Consider the following 14,157-nt stretch of genomic DNA (forward strand, 5'->3'; position numbering starts at 1 on the left):
AGCAGGTGGATCCAGATTTAAGTTTCCAGCAGTAATCCTTTTTGAGGTTACAGGTGGGGAAATCATTGATGCTGCATTTAGTTTCTTGTAGGGCTATTATCGAGGGGTTGTCGTTGAGTATGAGATTTTGTAGCTCTGCCAGGTGTCCTCTTAGACCACATATGTATATTCCAGTGGATAGCTATGACTTTCGCTCTCGGTTTATGGCTGCTACTATAGTCGGTTGTGTCCGGTTGGCTCAGAGGAGGTTGTTGATTCGTGAGGCCCGGATTTTCTGGTTCTGATGGGCTCCGGAACGTTGCGTTGGTAACACTAGTTTACAGCATTTTTGAACTCAGTAAACTGAAGGTCATTTCTAAAGTGAAATCGGGCGTTGAATCCGAAAATGAAATTCAAAAAAATCTCAGTAGAGCCGTTTTTGAGCTATGCTCCAAATATGAAATTTTGAAAAAAATAAAAAAGTTCTTGTACTTAGATTAAAATATCTCGGACGGCATAACAGTAATTTGAAATCCCTCTTTTGCATATTGAAGGTGAATAAGTTTTCTATCGATCATCTGAACACTGTTTTTGCGTTTGATCAACAGTATTGCTGATATTAGTGACTTTATGAGAAAAAAAATTATAAAAAACGCATTTTTGTAGAGAAAATTTTGTTTCAACAAAAGTTTTAGACTCGATGGTAGCATTTTAAAAATCTGATTTTCTTTTGCGCTTAAATATCAATTCAAAACAAAGATTTCAAGTGGTTATTTATCAAAATCGGTTGAAAATTGAAGAAGTTATTGCTACTTTACAATAACTGAAATTTTTGGAGTTTTTAATAATTTAACAAACCGCAGTACACTTATCATAGTACAGGAAGAATGAAACATGATAAATCTCACTCGCTCCAAGTCAAAATTATTTATTAGCTTACCAGAAGGTCATATGCCAAGTTTCAGGAAGATCTGACCATAGCATAGTAGGTTGCTTAAGTCTCAAACGTGAATAAAGTTTTGAGGTAATTTGCCCGGAAGGAACGAAAAACACTGGTTTTTCATCAATAACTTTTTTCATCACTAGTTGATTGTTTTTTATGGTTGATTTTCTAAAAGCCTAAGTTGAGACAAATATTTCACCCGCAGACTGTAACTCGATTGGATTTGAAATAGAAAAGTTATTGCGGTTCAAAGATTGTATTTTGGTCGAAAATTTTCGTATAAAACGCAATGCGTAAAAAGTACTCATTGCGTGTTGGACAAAGTTTGCGGCCTTTGAACCGCAATAACTTTTCTGTTTCAAATCCAATCGAGTTACAGTCTTCGGGTGAAATATTTGTCTCAACTTAGGCTTTAAGAAAATCAACCATAAAAAACAATCAACTAGTGATGAAAAAAGTTATTGATGAAAAACCAGTATTTTTCGATCCTTCCGGGCGAAATATCACAAAACTTTATTCACGTTTGAGACTCAAGCAACCCCTCCCTATGAACAGATCTTCCTGAAACTTGGCATATGACCTTCTGGTAAGCTAATAAATAATTTTGACTTGGAGCGAGTGAGATTTATCATGTTTCATTCTTCCTATACTATGATAAGTGTACTGCGGTTTGTTAAATTATTAAAAACTCCAAAAATTTCAGTTATTGTAAAGTAGCAATAACTTCTTCAATTTTCCACCGATTTTGATAAATAACCACTTGAAATCTTTGTTTTGAATTGATATTTAAGCGCAAAAGAAAATCAGATTTTTTAAATGCTACCATCGAGTCTAAAACATTCGTTGAAACAAAATTTTCTCTAAAAAATGCGTTTTTTATAATTTTTTGTCTCATAAAGTCACTAATATCAGCAATACTGTTGGTCAAACGCAAAAACAGTGTTCAGATGATCGATAGAAAACTTATTCACCTTCAATATGCAAAAGAGGGATTTCAAATTACTGTTATGCCGTCCGAGATATTTTAATCTAAGTACAAGAACTTTTTTAATTTTTTCAAAATTTCATATTTGGAGCATAGTTCAAAAACGGCTCTACTGAGATTTTTTTGAATTTCATTTTCGGATTCAGCGCCCGATTTCACATTAAAAATGTTGGTCAGTTAATCAAGTTCACGATTTTTTTAAAATTTTGTAAACTAGTGTAATTGATGGGAAGCGTCTCGAGCTTGCGCCTTCGTCAGGATCCCAGCTGGGTGATGACGTTAGTAGGTGTTGGTTGTTGGCCGAGTTGCTGCATGTGTTGGATCTGTAATGGTTTACAGCGTTGGGTTCGGTTCGGTTAGTATAAACATGGGTACTTACTCGTGACCCCAAACCGGCAGTCTCCTGGAGACTGTGGCTCGGGGTGGAAACGGGTTGAAGCGTGTCGTTGTATGGTTTTGGAGTAGCTGGATTGGTTGAAGTGGTTTGTAGTTTCTCCGGTGGCTGGTTCATTGCTAACTGAAGTATCTGAGTTCCGTTCCAGGTGTTACTGACGTTGTTGTTGTTGTTTTTTTAAGATGGGTGGAGTGTTGTGGCCGTGCTTAAGTCTTAAGTGCGAGAAAGTATTATTCACGTTCAAGACGAAATAAACTGTTTTCGTTTGGACTTCTTCCGAGTGTCGAATTTGTTCCAGGAGTTTCAGGGATTTCGTAATCAGATGAGTCGCTGTTAGGTTGGATCATTTTTGAATCGGCGTTTTTCTGATTAGCGGCGGTACTGATGAACTTTTTTGGCTCCATATTCGGCGGAGAGCGGTTCCCTCGTTTCCCTTTAGGGGTGTTTTTGGTTTGATCGTTGTTCGGTATATCAATGTAGGCCGATCTTGTTTTGCTTTTGGACCGTGTTTTTTTATAAGCGATTTCAGGTGCAGAAACAATCACAGGTTTTTTGGCGGATGATTCCGAAGGTTTCAAGAAAGTATTCGACGCTTTGATTTCTGACTGAAGGGCGTTATATTCGTTGCATTTTTCGTTCGTACATCCCTTTGAGTTTATCAAATTTTGCTTCGAGATTATCGCAAATAGTCTGTAGTAACATTAGCTTTCTAATTTTCTTTGTCAGTTCCAGGATTTCTGCAGCTTTTCGAAGAATGTGGGCTACGGCACTACCAATCACTCCAGTCGCGAAAGAGGGTTTGTTCGACTGGCTTGATACTATCCGTTTTCGGGGTTTTGCACACCATCGGAGATTCGTAGTATGTACGAACTGGTACTCTAGTCCAGCCGAAAAAGATTTCAGTCGGGAGTCGTGTGCCCGAGAAGGAGAGAACGATAAGCGGAGTGTTGACAGATTTGCCGTCTTCTCTGCGTGTGATCCGACGAACAGCTAAAACACCCTGAGATTTTAACTCATTCAGCAGCTCATCCGGTGACAGGTCTTTTTCTTTTCTTTTTTTTTTTTTTTTGGTTACCCAGGTGGTAAATTCGAAGAAGGAATTTTACGAATTGGTCCCAATGCACGTCGAGTGCCGTGTCTACATGGGAACAATGGGTCAACTCGTTATATACTCATCCGTATATACATATGCCCTAAACTCCACCTGGGGCGTCAGACTATTTCCCAAACCGGTACCTGCCCTAAGGCAATACTTCGGTAGGGGGTGTCTAATTCACGCATAGCGCTACTTTCGCAACACTCGCCAAGAGGTTCTTATTTAAATTAAATATCATCCTGCCCGCCCAACATCATCTTCACATTGTGGTCCCATCGGCTACGCTGATTGTTTTGCGTAGTTCATTTCACAGCTTCGGACTCTTTAAGCTTAGTAAAGTTAACCTACGTTATCCTACGTCAATCGCAATTTGTGTCAGTTTCCAACTCCTTTGCAAAGCAGTCATTATCCGGGCGAGCCCATCACTGACTGCCTGCCATTTGTTAATGTCATCACACATCTTCGGCAACATGTTCTCCGCTGTCGTTTCTGGTCCGCAGGCGGCGAGTATGTTGGCACGTTCCTCTTCAAATCTTGGACAATAGAATACCACGTGTTCCGGTGTCTCGTCCACGTCACCGCATGTTAGGCAGACCGGCGAGGCCGCATGTCCGAATCTATGATGATACGCATCCGTGACCAGTCAGGAATTGCGTCATGTAGAAATCCACTTCGCCATGCTTTCTCTCCATCCACTCTTTGATGTTTGGGATCAAACGATGGGTCCACCTTCCTCTTTCCGAGCTGTCCCACAGGTGCTGCCAGTTGGCCATGGAGCTATCTCTGGCTCTTGTTCTTACGTTTTGCGTGCCTCTCTTTTCGTAGGAATATGAGTCCTGCACCAACAAAACCGAGATGGGCATGACTCCCGCTACAACGCATGCAGCCTCCGACGAAACGGTGCGGTATGCACTGATGACCCGCAAATTCATTCGCCTCTGTACGCTGTTCAGCTTCTGCTGGTTACACCGGATGTTAAGACCAGATTTCCAGGCCGCCCCTCCATATCGAAGGATTGACGAAACTACACTCGAAATTATCCTTCGCTGACTACTTCGGATCCCCGAGTTGTTCGTCATTATCCTCGTGAGTGCGGCCGTTGCTGTTGCCGCCTTCTTGCACACATACTCAACGTGGTTTTTAAAGCTGAGCCGGTCGTCAATCATCACACCCAAATATTTAAGCTCACGCTTTGATTCGATAGTGCATGATCCAACTGTAATCCTGCCTGTTTGCGGTGAAATCAGGTTTGATATCAGGACCATCTCGGTTTTGTGGTGAGCCAACTGCAAACTTTTGGAGTGCATCCAGCTCTCTACCGCATCTACAGCCTCTGAAGCTCTTAGCTGGACGATTTCTGTAGAGTAACCCGTCGCTAGTAGTACGACGTCGTCCGCGAAACCAACCAGCTTTACTCCCTCTGGCAGGCTTAATGTCAGCACCTCATCATACGTAATATTCCACAGAACCGGGCCCAGTATCGACCCTTGCGGCACTCCAGCTGTAACATCCATTTCCTGAAATCCTTCGCTCGTCATGTATAGAAGCTTGCGGATCTGGAAATAGCTTTCCACTAATTTGCAGAGATATTTCGGTATCCTCATTTTAATAAGCGAAGAAGCAATCGCTGCCCAGCTGACACTATTGAAGGCGTTACGCACGTCCAATGTTACTACCGCACAAAAACGGTCCCCTCTTCTCTTCTTGAGTCTGGCTTTATCAGCCGTTTCGATGACAGTTCGAATGGCGTCGACGGTGCTTCGCCCTTTTCGAAAGCCGAATTGATTGTTGGACAATCCGCCTTCGCCCTCGGTGTACCGCTGGATACAATTCAAGATCACCTTTTCCAGAATCTTTCCAACCGTATCCAGTAGGCATATTGGCCTGTATGCCGATGGGTTCCCCAATGGCTTTCCTGGTTTGGGCAGCAGAACCAGCTTCTGCCGTTTCCAAATATCTGGAAACATTCTTTCCTCTATACAAATTTGCAGTGACGGTCGGAACATTTCGGGAAATTCCATAATCGCGGCCTTAACTGCAATGTTCGGGATACCATCTGGACCCGGAGCCTTTTCCAGTTGAAGGGATTTGGCGATGTCGCGCAGTTCTTCCAACGATATTAACTCCTCCTTGCTTGTATCCCAGTCGTACGGGACTTGCGGCCAGCTATTGATATCATGATGAGGGAACAGCTCTCTCGTTATTTCCCTCAGTTTGTTGGGGCACATTTCAGGTGGTGTGCTACCGTTTTTGTTTTTTGCCATAACTATCCTGTAGGCATCGCCCCATGGTCGGTCATTGGCATCAAGACAAAGTTTCCTTAAATATGCCTTTTTACTCTCTTTAATTGCCTTGCAGAGGTTTCTTTTCGCATTTTTGAAAAGCGGCCTACGCTCGTCTCTCTCCATTTGAGTTCGTGTTCTTTGCATGTTTCGCCTAGCGCGAAGGCAGCTGGCACGCAAAATCGCGATTTCCGCAGTCCACCAATAAACTGGTGGATGTGGGTTTCTACGATTATCTCTCCTCGTCATTGCTGCGTCACAAGCACGTGTGAGTACTTTCGTCAGGTTTTCCGCCGACAAGTTTGACAGGTTTTGCTCCCATTTCAAAACCTCGACAAAGACATTCCGGTCAAATTGTTTTGTCCTCCAGCGTCGTTCACCTGTCATTACCTCTCCTCTGACTGACTGTGCACTTTTACCCACACGATAACGAATCGCAAAGTGGTCACTATGTGTGTAGTCCTCGCTAACCCTCCAATTACTTGTCCATCTGGGACTAGCAAATGTGATATCTATAATGGATTCACGTCCCTCTCTATGGTAGGTTCTAGTATTACCTACGTTCGCCAGGTCCACATTCAGCCTTGCAAGTGCTTCAAGTAGACTCTGTCCTCTGGCGTTCGTAAGGGAACTACCCCATTCTTGGGCCCACGCATTGAAATCCCCAGCGATAATAACGGGGCTTCGGCCTGTGAGCAACTCGACTATCCTATCCATCGTAGCGCAAAACTTCTCCAAGGTCCACCTCGGTGGAGCGTAGCAGCTACAGAAGAAGATCCCATTGACTTTGGCTATCACGAAGCCTTCTTCATTCGATGTGACCACTTCTTGTGACCACTATCGGTCACCCAATTTGTGCCATTCAGGGCTCTATAATAGGGGTCTGCTACTAACGCTATGTCTAGCTTCTCTTCCACCGCAATCTGTTGCAGAAGCTGTTTTGCTTCGTGACAGTGGTTGAGGTTGATTTGGATTACTTCCAAGCCCTTGGTATCGCTGCTAGCGCCTTTTGGTAGGCAGAACACCTTGGGTTGCCAGTTACATGGTCACCAGTGCAAATAAGACACTTCGCCGGCTTACTGCAGCTAGCCGCTATGTGACCAGATTCTCCGCACCCCCAGCATAATCCTCGTCTGTCAACTCCCTTGCAGTCAAACGACTTGTGGCCGTACTCCATGCATCGAAAGCTTACCTCTGGTTGCTGGGAGATGGTTATCTGACAAACTGACCATCCCACCTTTAGCCGTCTGCACTCGAGGGCTGCGTTGGCTGCTACCACTGGAAGCCTCACAATTGCAACCTGTGTTCTGGATTTGGGAGGACCCTGTCTCAATCGGATCGAGATCTGATCTTCACCGATCTTACACTGATCGACTAACGCTGTCCTGACTTCATCTTCTGCCGTAATTTCGTCGAAGTTTTTGATACGGATGGTTACTTCGTGACATAGCGCACGCACCTCCGCCTTCTCGCCTAGAACTTCCTCCGCTAGCACCTTGAAGGATGCACTCTTTGTTGCTGAACTTCGTTTCAACTCGAGGATCATCTCACTGGAACGAGTACGACGGATCCTCCTCACGTTTTCACCTAGTCCAGCAAGCTTGTCGTCGGTCCGCATCTGACGAAGCACGTCCGCGTACGTACCCTCTGGCGCCTTAACTACGATAGCTTCACCTTTTTCCCTAACGCGGCTTCGCTGCTTTTTGGGCTTGGGCTTTTTGGGTGACAGGTCTACAGTGTCCGCCTGGTAACACAGTCCCTGAACCTTATTCAGGGTCGGGTGGTCAACCACCTAGACTGTGGTGTTAAGATCCAAACGGGTTATTGTTTTTAAAAGCTCAAACGTTCCACGTTCTTTCCGTAGAGACACTCTTCGTAGGGGGGTATAGGTGAACTGTCTACATCTGTAGAAGCCCGTCTACCCCCTCGGGGTTTATCCTCCATGGTCCCCTTAGACCGAAATTTCGTTCAATAACTTTCTGGTGCAGAAAGGTTTTTCGTCTCTGATACTTGATTCAATCAAAATGGATGGACGAGGAAGCACGTTTGTTTGGTTGATCCAAACAATAGAAGCTAGAGACTATACGAATTGCCCAAGAAAAACTACTTAACGGGGTTATTTCTCCTATTTTCCTATCGTACGTTCACTGCAACGTTCTTGTCCGTGAATATTAAGCAGGTTGATAAACTAAATGCGCTTTGGACGTTTAGAAAACAACGATTCTTTCGCGACACGATAGCCGTACAGTTAGCTTCTAAACAAGGTTACTTTTCGACTGATGATGTTCATTTTCTGATGATTTTCAACAAAAAGTCCGACCGTTTAAAAAAATATGCAAATTTGTTTTGACCATAACTTACTCTTCTTACAAACTATTGGAGATCGGATTGACTTATATCCAAAGTGTGAGAATTTGTGTTAAAAATTAACTTTGGAATTTTTCTCCTCAAGTTTTAAAAATAATTTATCTCTCATAATTTCACAATCAAATATTTATGAATTGAACTAAATAATGCCGACATAGAAAATTTTATTCGTTTGTACAACTTTTTACTAAAAAAAATCATGTGTATGTAGTATTTTCAGTAAAGTTGCCTTAAAAACCGTTGGCTACAACTTTGTAGAAGACTGTTTGGCTTTATCTTTTCACTGAAAACAGTTTTTAAGCGTAAATCATGCAAAAATGGCACGGCCTTATATATGACTAAAGATTATTAAAGCACATGGTTTGATGAGCATTTTTGCTGAAGACGCTTTTTGTCTATCTCTGTTTGTTATTGTTATAATTTTGTCGAGATATAATTTCGTCCTGGAACACTGTGCATTGTGAACTGTTTTAGATTTAAAAGAAACACGTAAATTTGGAAAATCTCCACAAAGCTTAGCGCCATCCTTATTGTCATGGGTTTAAGATGATTTTCCTTGTTTTACTATAATTTAAACACCAAAAATATTGATTCTAGAGGAAGCAGCTTTCTCTGTAGTTTTAATTTTCCTTTGGAAATAATATTGCAATCTATAAAGCTTAAATTTTGATGTCACATTATTTAGGATGAACTGTTTGTAGCAGTATTTGTATCGATGCTTTGAGTTTTCATCACGGGTTTTGTCGCTCTTTCCGGTATTTCTTCTTTAAACAGCTCTATTTCGGATCTGATGCAACTTTTGCCCTACAAATAGATGTTGTGTCAATTTTTTTTTTGATTTGATGAAATTATTCAAGATTTTTAACTTACCGCATCGTGTTTCACGTCAATTTGCATTTCTATTCTGCCAACCATCAATGGCAGAAACTGCTTGAACGGACTGATGTTGAAAACACGTTTTTTATCGGTGCAAAGAGTTCCCTATAAATTGAGAAATAGGAATAATAAACAGACTTATAATTGATACTCGTTTATATATTTCACGGAATCCCACCTCACCCATCGGGCACTTGTTGTTGAAATTGAACGCCCACACAACGGGAGCTGCCAGGGACCATTTGGGTACTTTTTGGCAAAGATCAGCCGTTCCCTTGATGAACGGAATACCATGGATTTTGATCGTATACTTGGCTTCGGCCTCGGCAAAAGGCTTGTGGTCCAGGCAACTCTGCGCTTTAAAGTCGCATTTCCTAGTCAGTACCGCAGTTAAATTGTCCTGAATTTTGACGATCGCCTCTGGACCGGCGCAGTTCTCCATTTTGATGATTTTCACTTTGTAACCACCGTGCTAAAAGACATCAGAAGGTATTAGTTTTTTGTTTTCAATATGTTTATGTGATAGACAAATTAATCTGTTAAATCTAAACAAATCAGCATCAAATATCAGAAATAGCAGAGCAATTATTTTAACCAACATTTCTTCTGGGTATTCATCAAAAAAGTTTTTCAAGATTGTTTAGTGTTCTTACGGTCGCCATGGAAAGAGTCATAAACATCATTTTTGTCCTCTTAGATAAGACCAAGCCCACCAATGGTTGCTAAACCTCGAATCAAGTACATTCAGCAACATATCTATCAACCCATCATCGCACCAACAGTCGCTAACTTGATTCGAGAAAAAGCATTCGAGCAGTGGGTTGTTACAGGATGCGTTCGTTAGCAACCCGATAGTAACGCAGCCGGTCGTCACTATTAGAAAATAAACAAACACAAATACCAACCTGGCTGGCAATAATGCGTGCGAAAATCAGTTAGTAGATAGAAACGCAACCGATCAAGACATCTAAATATCGACCAAAATAGCAATGCCCGGTGGGCTTGGTCTAACGAATTTGCCTTTCGGTACATTAATAGCATCATTGATTGATAATGTTTACGCATATAAAGCTTCTCAAAGCTTGGAACTGAGTTTATATAGTAACGTCTCTTAAGGTTCAAATTTGAATTAAATGCTCTTAAGCTCGTTTCGAACTTACACAAGCCACCACGATTCCAAAAAATGTGGTCACAAGAAATCCAGCGATGCTCAAATTTAATCGGGATAACATTTTTTTCGGGACGAAACAGGAAGAACACTGAACTAAACAAATAAAACTTGTCTTCAAGGTTCAACGGCTAGCGACGCTTTAAAACATGATTTTTCTACGATGTAGTTTGCATTCACAGCCGTGGGAATAACTTGCAGCTCTATTTAGTTAATCGTTGATTGATCTTTCGCATACAGCGGTATGTAATCGAATAGCAAGATCTGAGACGTTTGAGATGCTGTCAAGTAAACGTTTGTCGGCTCAGATTATACGGTATGTTGTACACCGAGTCATTAGTAAGTTTTCAAAAATAATTAACTTATATAGTACAGTACAATCCAGAGACAGTACAGTTTTAAACATTGTGAGCGGCTATGGCGAATTAGATTATATAAATTTGATAACATTTACATTTTTTTTTTCCAAATGTGCCATGTTTAATAATGATTCCAGTCAAGCCTCTTGATAGTTTAACTATAAGTTAATAGCTCTCAATAAACTATAAGCTGTTAGTTATACACGTGGAATGCTACAATTAAGTTAGAATATTTAAAGTGGAAGACTAATTGGCTTAAAAGCTTAATAATGCAATTTAAATGGTTCAAAAACATATGTTGGAAATATTAGCAGTCCAGTTATAAAAAAACTTGTTGTCATATGGTTCTACACTTGGGTCACGCTTTCAATAACCTTAAATATAAAAACACTTGTTTCATAACTTGGAGAGCTTTAACGAGAACATGCCGCCAAGGCATGGTTATTTCCATGCGTGGTTTACAAAAGAAAATCAAAAGTGGGATGTTTTTGTTCACATTCTTAGAGAGAAAGGTTCATATGCAATTTCTAGTTTGTTCACTGATTTGAGATTCCAATTTCCCAAACTATCTCGTGTACCTACCAAATCGTGGTTCATTGTCAAGGAATATTTAAAGAAGGTAGTGTCGAGGCAGCCCTGCTTTAGTATTAGTACACACTGCGACGTCACAATCACGAAAAATCTGTTAATTTACTAGGAAATTTGCCTTTTTCTTTGATAATTTGAACAATTTGCTGGAAATGTTCCACTTTTAATACCTGTTATTCTAGAAGGATTCCTGCTCTTTAAGATTGGTACGAAAAAAGATGGATTTTCGAGTAGTTTTTGTATGAAATAGACCATCGAAGTTCGAAAAAATGGTGGATTTTCCGTACTGAAATTTGCAAAACTTTAAAATTAATTCAAAGTCTTCCATGAAAATGATCAAGTCAGTGCAGTTTAAGAACCTTATTACAAAAAAATTATCAAAAAACGAACTTTTATATAAAACCACATTTATTTATTCGCATTTTAGTAAATCGAGTTAACAATAATCAATTGATGTTAATTGTTCTACATAAGAATTGAATAAGGTAAACCGATTGAATAAAAATCATGACAATCAGTTGAACACTCAATAACTACCAGCTAGACCTTTTAAAAGTAGATTTTTTCTCCGTTTTTGAACGTTTTAGCTTCAAGATGACATTGCGTTCATTATTAAAATAAGAAAAAACAATGCAATCTTCAAAGGACCAGAAAATTTCATAACATAGTGAAATAGAGGTCTTACAACACAATCAAAATGAAATTGGAATTCATTTTCGTTCTAAAACATGTTTTTCTTTGAAACTTCTGACATTCGCATATAAATTTTCGATACATTCGTTTTTGTGACGTCACAAAAAAAAATCCAATATGGCTCTCGACACTACCTTATTTAAATATTCCTTGGTTCATTGTTTTGCCGGTCAGCTCATTTCTCGCGTTCTCATCATCGCACAAGTCACTTGACGATACACGCAAAATTTCAAAAACATACCGAGTAAGTTATTTTACGCAACCGAGAGTTTTTTGACATTTACTCTCAGTTGCATTCTTCTGATTTCTTATTTTCTATGCATCCCAAAAGCTTAATCTATAAAACTTTCGGGTGAGTCCTTTTGGATTTCCATTTTGTTTTAATTTTGGGCGGTGGTTGTTGACGCGGTTGATCGGTTGTTCGCACCGAATCGCGAAGAATATTTTCCGGTCCGACAAGTTCTATCGGTGAAGATTAGATTCTCCTCTTGGAAAGGTAAGACCAGAAATCCATCCCTGGTAAAGGATATCGGTCGACTACCATTATTACCGATGCTTCATCCGCTCCTCCGGAAAAGGAGTTTTTCGCAAGTCGATCGAGTTCGGAGTATATTTCTGTACTTCTCCGGAGGCAACCAAATTAGGTCAGTAGTTATCAGATTTGTATAATCAACTGACATTTAAATAATCTGTTCCTACAGAATCTACAGGAACCGCTAGCGGAAGTGCCCAAGGAGCAGAAAATGGACGACGTGGCATCTATGTGTTTGACTTGACAAACTGTTCGAGTCGTGTATATAAAGCTTTTATTACTTAAGGGGAGGACCTCAATCTGATCAGGTAAAGTACCTAATTTAAATATTTACGGAATTACGGGCTATTGCAATACCCCTTTTTTCTTACAGATGGTTTCATTTGAACTTCGGAGCAGGACAGTTTTTCCGACTACATAATGCGGAAATTTTGGGGAAACACTCCGCCTTCGCAGGAGTGTGTTTCAGTGTCCTTCAAGCGACTGAATTACGAGATTAACTGAAGCACAATGGTCACGTCAACGGAATCCAACAAGTGTGACACTGCTAAGTATGCTGGAGCTGCTGCCACCAATGCCGTCATTGCCGTCAAGAAGATCTAATTAAGAAGGTACTATGTATAAACTAGTTCGGAAGCAATGAATGTATAACGAATTGGTAAATAAATCAAATAAGAATTAAATTCCTTCTATTTATTTTATTATATTCGAATAAATTCACTATTTTGTACAATTATGAATTTCTACGCACCAGCGAGAAAAAATCGGAAAACTTTATGTTGAGTAAAATGCATTAAACTTAAAGTTGAGTTAAATATGCTAAACTTAGAGTTGAGTTTAATGCATTAAACATAACATAGAGCCCCTGAACATTTTGTCCGAGTTGCGTACAAAAAAGTTACTATTGAGTTTTTAAATTTTGCCGTGTACAAACAAATCTCTCACGTAAGTACCTAAATAAGTAAGTTAGTAAGTACGTCTGGCAGTGTTAAATAGGCGTCGGCGTCGGCATCGGCGCTATTCTCTTGTGGGTCTTATCTGTGCAGGTTAAATAAGTTTCGTAACAACAACAAGTCCTAGTAGATCGGGACGCTCAAAGTGAACAAACTCAGTGGGTCCAGTTAGAGAGTGATTTTGAAATGCAATGCCTATTTATTTACGAAGAATTATACTAAAATAAATTCCATCTTGAATTTTTTTTACAGACTGTACAATTCTGTGAATAAAAGGAACATTTCAGTTGAAAACAGTTCAAAACTGTATGTATTCATGTACAAAAGTAAAACAAAAAACTATTGATTGTTTTAAGACAGCCCCGGAACTAGCAAAAGAAATTAGGCCAAAATGCACCGGCTAGATTTCATCGGCAAGAGTGGAATAAGAAATATGTTCGAAAAAAATGCAACACATTCATTGATTTGTGAATAACGCTAGAATTTATAGATGGAAATTGATGAAAATTTCAGTGGAGAGACCTAGTAATGTAATGATTGCATGTGCAATTTGTGTGACGATATGTTAATATTAATGATAATCAATAACACAAGTTACAAAATTTAAAAAAAAAATCGTGAAATTGGGCCCTGAATTCAAAACTGAAATTCAAAAAAATCTCAGTAAAACAGTTTTTGAGTTAAGCTCCAAATATTAAATTTTGGAAAAAAATAAAAGAGTACTTTCACTTAGATTAAAATATCTCAAACTGCACACAGCAAAAAATTTCTAAAAGTACACGGAATCTAAAACACGAGTGATCTATTTTTTCTTGAGTGTAATTACAAAAAGATGTAATTTTAAACTTCTTTCGATGTAATATTAGTCTATTTTCCAAAATTGAATAGAAATAAACTGTTTTGATTTAATTTTACATTGCATCATGCAAAAATCAACCGGTC

General features: G+C 39.8%; 1 protein-coding gene across 3 annotated transcripts in view; it reads right to left on the reverse strand.

Annotated features, from left to right (window-relative positions):
• Positions 1-8,633: 8,633 nt before the first annotated feature.
• LOC129748281 (uncharacterized) overlaps positions 8,634-14,157 on the reverse strand; it is a 32,747-nt gene continuing 27,223 nt past the window's right edge. The window contains exons 1-4 of one of the 3 annotated variants that reach the window (XM_055742820.1): positions 10,083-10,274; positions 9,101-9,394; positions 8,917-9,027; positions 8,634-8,850 (exon numbers count right to left, since the gene is read on the reverse strand). In XM_055742820.1, the coding sequence (XP_055598795.1) occupies positions 8,728-8,850; positions 8,917-9,027; positions 9,101-9,394; positions 10,083-10,154 (600 nt within the window). In that variant the 5' untranslated portion in view covers positions 10,155-10,274 and the 3' untranslated portion in view covers positions 8,634-8,727. Of the gene's footprint in view, positions 8,851-8,916; positions 9,028-9,100; positions 9,395-9,827; positions 9,958-10,082; positions 10,275-14,157 lie in introns of those variants that run through there. The other 2 variants (XM_055742822.1, XM_055742821.1) reach the window with 2 other exon arrangements.

Source organism: Uranotaenia lowii, chromosome 2 (genome assembly GCF_029784155.1).
Source record: "Uranotaenia lowii strain MFRU-FL chromosome 2, ASM2978415v1, whole genome shotgun sequence".
In the NCBI taxonomy this organism is placed as follows: Eukaryota; Metazoa; Arthropoda; class Insecta; order Diptera; family Culicidae; genus Uranotaenia; species Uranotaenia lowii.